Source organism: Aptenodytes forsteri, unplaced genomic scaffold (assembly GCF_000699145.1).
Source record: "Aptenodytes forsteri isolate BGI_AS27 unplaced genomic scaffold, ASM69914v1 Scaffold255, whole genome shotgun sequence".
NCBI lineage: Eukaryota > Metazoa > Chordata > Aves > Sphenisciformes > Spheniscidae > Aptenodytes > Aptenodytes forsteri.
The window spans coordinates 4,014,388-4,019,049 of NW_008794888.1; the positions used below are offsets into that span (position 1 = coordinate 4,014,388).

Sequence of the window (4,662 nt, forward strand, 5' to 3'; positions counted from 1 at the left end):
CTCACCCCTGCCCCTCTGCCCCCAGTACTTCATCACCAGGAACTACTCCACCCTCATCGCCTTCGCCGTCGGCGGCCAGTTCCAGCCTGGGAATGGGTTCAGCCTGCTGGGGGCCCACACCGACAGCCCCTGCCTCAGGGTAAGGGCGGCCGGCCAGCCAGGTGCCTTCCCCTGGGGCCGGGGCCTTCTCTCCTGCCCTCCGGTTTCATTCCACAAGCAAAATCCACCCTGACTCCCCCTGTGCCCCGCAGCACCGTTGCCGGGTCCCTGCACCTCCCAAATCTACCACCCAGAGCAGCCCATGCTGACCCCCTGCATTGCTCCACCTGTGGGTATTGCCTCTGTGTCCCCTGTCCCACAAAGCACCTCACAGCACCCTGTGCTGACAGGATCAGCGATGAGACTCTGGGCGTGCTCTGCCCAGTCCCCACCAGTTACCCAGTCCCCGGAGCTTTGTGGTGATGGCAGTGACACCTCTGCTCTCGCCCAGGTGAAGCGGCGCTCTAAGCGGGGGCAGGTGGGCATGGTGCAGGTCGGTGTGGAGACCTACGGAGGGGGCATCTGGAACACCTGGTTTGACCGTGACCTTACTGTGGCCGGGAGGGTGATCATAAAGGTGAGCCTGATTTGGGACAGGTATGGTGGGCTAGCTGTGTGCCCCCGGCTCTGGGTCTGTGACTCCTGCCCAGACTGGAACCTACCGCAACCTCTCAGCCCTGCAGGCCTGGCCCCAGCAGTCCTCCTTGTGTTTCAGGACCCGGCCACGGGGCGCCTGGAGCACCGCCTGGTACGTGTGGAGCGACCTGTCCTCCGCATTCCCCACCTGGCCATCCATCTGCAGCGCAACATCAATGAGAACTTCGGGCCCAACACCGAGCACCACCTGTAAGGCCTGTCTCGGCCCTGACCCCGGCCAGCCTTCGGGGAGGGCTGGGACCCAGCTGGAGCAGTCCCCAGCCTCAGCTCTCTCCCTTTGGCAGCCGCTCATCGCAATGGGGAGGTCTGCAATGGCTTTTCTTAGCCCCATAGAGTCCTCCCAGGAGATGCTTCCAAGCTTGAGACTTGGGAAAGGACACTGGGGTGTCCTGAGGTGACACAATAGATCTGTGCTTGAAATGTGTGTCCTTGCTCCGTTCGGCATGGCAATCACTCCTGGAGGAGCAAGGCAGGCACCCCAGGAAGGGTTGGTTGTGTGTGACCCAGGCAGGAGAGGTGAGCAAAGCCCTGGGAGCTAATGGCACCATCTCCCCACAGGGTTCCCATTCTGGCCACTGCTGTGCAGGAGGAGCTGGAAAAGGAGGTGCTCATGGAAGCCATACCTTGCGATACTGCGGCCCAGGTGAGCTGGGTGCCAAGGACTAGCAGGGGCGCTTGCTAGGACCTCACACTTGTCACCTTTGATTTCCAGTCCTCGGGGACCTACCAGCAGGTTCCCCTTCACCTTCTCCCCATGGACTGCTGGTAACTTTCCACTCTTCCCCAGAGCTGTGTACACGACACATCTGCTCAGCCATCTCTCTGTTCCCACCCTGGTCTGCAGCCATTGTATATAGAAGGGGGTGCAGCCCCCGTAAAGCTGCCACAGCCTCCCTGGGGAGGCAGGGCAGGGAGGGGGGATTGCACAGGGGGCAGAGAGCCCCTCGCTGTGTCTTGTGAATGGCCCTGCTGTCCTCTGTGAGGTGGGGGCTTGAACACGGGACGTGTTAGTAGGAGGGAGGACTGTGCCAACGTGAGTAGGGTGTGAGACGGCTCTGCCAGAGGGAACAGGGAGTTTCCCCTGCCATCCACTGCCTGCCCTGCCCGCAGCTCTGCTTTCTTCCCAGGCAGAGCGGCACAGCCCTGTCCTGCTTTCCCTGCTCTGCCCCCAGCTGGGGGTGAAACCAGAGCAGATTGTGGAGCTGGAACTATGCCTGGCGGATACGCAGCCAGCGGTGAGTAAGGGCAGGAGCCTCCCTCTGCCTGCACACAGCCTGTAGGCTGGCACTGCACGGGTTTTACCAGGCACGCTTCCTCTGCCTGGGGCGTACCAGGGCTGGGAGCTGAGCGGAATGAGAGGAGGCGGCTCCTGAGGGGCAGAGATGAGGGGATCGGAATGGGGACCCAGTGGTAGGTACTTTTTGGTGACCCAGAGCCTGTGCCCTGCTCCTCCTGGCTCTCTGCCTGCAGACGCTGGGTGGTGCCTTTGACGAGTTCATCTTCTCCCCACGCCTGGACAACCTGCACAGCTGCTACTGCGCCCTGCAGGTGAGCAAGAGGGGCAAAGGAGCCTGGAGGCCACAGCGTGGCCCCCGCACACCCCGGCTTGGCTTAGCGGGGCTGTGGGCTGGCCCGAGGCTCTGCAGGGAGGTGTGTTCCTATGGGGTGGGTCTGGTTTGTTGGAGGATCTGGGGTTGGATGGGGGCTGCCCCCTTTGCTGGGTGTGTGGAGTTCCCAGCAGCTCCCAGGGGCTATTCCTGCTCTCGCTGGGCAATGTGTGTGCCCGCAGCTCCCTTCCTCGGTGCTTTGGGCTCTCCTGGGGAAGTTCCTGCTGGCTCAGTGCTGAGCTTCCCTGGACGGGGTGGCACTCAACTGGTATCCTTTCTCCTCTAACCCTGCAGGCCTTGATAGACTCGTGCACAGCGCCCTCTTCCCTCTCCCAGGAGCCCAACGTGCGTCTCATTGCACTCTACGACAACGAGGAGGTGAGCGAGGGGCACAGCCGTGGGGTGTCTGGCACAGGGAGTGGCTCCATGTTCTTTGCTCTCCCCCAGCTGTGCCTAGCAGGAGATAGATCCCAGGCCCCAGCGCGGCAAGAGGGGGTTTGCTTACCCCCCCGTGGAGTATGGCCCAGGCAGGGAGTGGGAAACACTGGTGTGGTTGGAAGCTGCTCTGCTGGCTTTGGGGAGCCCCCTGTCACTCAGCCAGCCCCTGGGGTGCCGGGGGGGGGTGCTGCCTGAGTCGTGCTGATGGTGGTCCTTTGCAGGTAGGGTCAGAGAGTGCACAGGGTGCGGAGTCCTTGCTGACGGAGCTGGTGCTGCGCCGGATCTCGGCATCGCCACAAAACCTGACAGCCTTCGAGGAGGCCGTGGCCAAGTCCTACATGATCAGCGCCGATATGGCCCACGCTGTGCACCCTAACTACGTGTGAGTAGTCTGAGCCATGCCGCAGGCCAGGGCAGCCTGCCCTGCCGGCTGGGGGTCGTACCCTGTCATTCCCCAGGGAGTACAGACAGGACAGTCCTTGTTGTGGCAGGGAGGGAGGGCTGTAGCATGAAACTCCTGCTCCTCTTTTGCAGGGACAAGCATGAAGAGAATCATCGTCCAGCCTTCCACAAGGTGAGGGCAGCCCTCTGCTTTGGGCTCGGACGGGCGCTGTCTGTCTGTCCTGCAGCACTGTGAGACGCCCAGCCACTCCCTGGAGCATGGTCCCGGGGTGCAACTCAGCGGCACTCAAATGGGAGACGTTTGTCCCGCAGCACGATTTGGCCGTGCCACACGTCTGGTGTTAATCACTTGGGACCACAGCCTTGGCCCTGGAGCCCTTACCTGCTCTGAGCTGGGGCTGTCCCCATGGCAGGGCTGTCCCCATCTCCACGGATCACCCAGGGAGGGGAGAATGGACTGGGGGGGTGGGGCGGGATGGCATTGCCTGTGCGTGGGTGTTTCCAGAGCCCCCGACTATCCCCGGTGCCAATCGTGGGCCTGCGGTGCCTTCCCTTGTGCAGGGCCCCGTCATCAAAGTGAACAGCAACCAGCGCTACGCCTCCACGGCTGTCACCGAAGCCATCATCCGGGACATCGCCGCCCGCGTGGGTGTCCCTCTGCAGGTGAGCAGGGCTGAGCGAGCCCTCCGTGAATGTTACCAAGCTTGGGCTGCGGCCCTGCCCCTTGGTTCAGGAGAGGGGACCTGTGCCAGACCCCCCACCCCTCAGTTACCGTGTCCGTCCCCGCTGGGCTCTGCGCTGCCTGCTGCTCTGGAGCTCCAGCTCCGGGGCTGCCTTGGGGAGCAGGCTCGGGGACAGGAGGGGAGGGCCTGGCCTGAGCACGTCCCATCTCTGGGGCATTTTGCACCCTGGCTCGGGGACGGTGCTGCTTCCCCGTCCCAGGTTGCTTCCCTTCAGGCCCGGGGGCCCGTGCGGGAGGCCGTGGGGCAGCGTGGGGAGCTGCTAAGGCCGTGTCCCCATGCAGGAGTTCATGGTGCGCAACGACACGCCCTGCGGCACCACCATCGGCCCCATTCTGGCCTCCCGCCTGGGGCTGCGCGTGCTGGACATCGGCTGCCCGCAGCTGGCCATGCACTCCATCCGGGAGATGTGCTGCACCTCAGGGGTGCTCCAGAGCATCACCCTCTTCAAGGTGAGCCCCGTGTTCCCCGTCCTGCCCCGAAGCCCCCTCCCTGCTGCTCCGCATGTCCCGCCTCCCCATGTCCCCATCCAGCCCCCGCCTGGGGGCTGAGCCCGGCCATCCCCACGGCCTCCCCACCCATCTGGAGCAGCGCAGGTACTGGCTGCTTCCGGAGGTGCCCCCTCGCATCCCAGCCTTCCCTGGCGACTGCCATCCCCAAATGGTTCCTATGGCAACCGGCGATAGCCTTGAGTCAGTGATGGGTTACTATGGCGACGTGGTCCTGCTCTCCGCGAGTAGCTGCCTGCTATGACGCCGTGCGCGTAACCCGACAGGGAG

At 63.7% G+C, this 4,662-nt stretch overlaps 1 protein-coding gene across 1 annotated transcript in view; it reads left to right on the plus strand.

Annotated features, from left to right (window-relative positions):
* DNPEP (aspartyl aminopeptidase) overlaps positions 1 to 4,662 on the plus strand; it is a 15,881-nt gene that overhangs the window by 10,889 nt on the left and 330 nt on the right. The window contains exons 2-12 of the mRNA XM_009275011.1: positions 26 to 139; positions 491 to 616; positions 755 to 885; positions 1,255 to 1,339; positions 1,824 to 1,931; positions 2,167 to 2,244; positions 2,598 to 2,681; positions 2,963 to 3,123; positions 3,276 to 3,315; positions 3,705 to 3,806; positions 4,168 to 4,335. Coding sequence (XP_009273286.1) covers positions 26 to 139; positions 491 to 616; positions 755 to 885; positions 1,255 to 1,339; positions 1,824 to 1,931; positions 2,167 to 2,244; positions 2,598 to 2,681; positions 2,963 to 3,123; positions 3,276 to 3,315; positions 3,705 to 3,806; positions 4,168 to 4,335 — 1,197 coding nt within the window. The remainder of the gene's footprint in view (positions 1 to 25; positions 140 to 490; positions 617 to 754; positions 886 to 1,254; positions 1,340 to 1,823; positions 1,932 to 2,166; positions 2,245 to 2,597; positions 2,682 to 2,962; positions 3,124 to 3,275; positions 3,316 to 3,704; positions 3,807 to 4,167; positions 4,336 to 4,662) is intronic.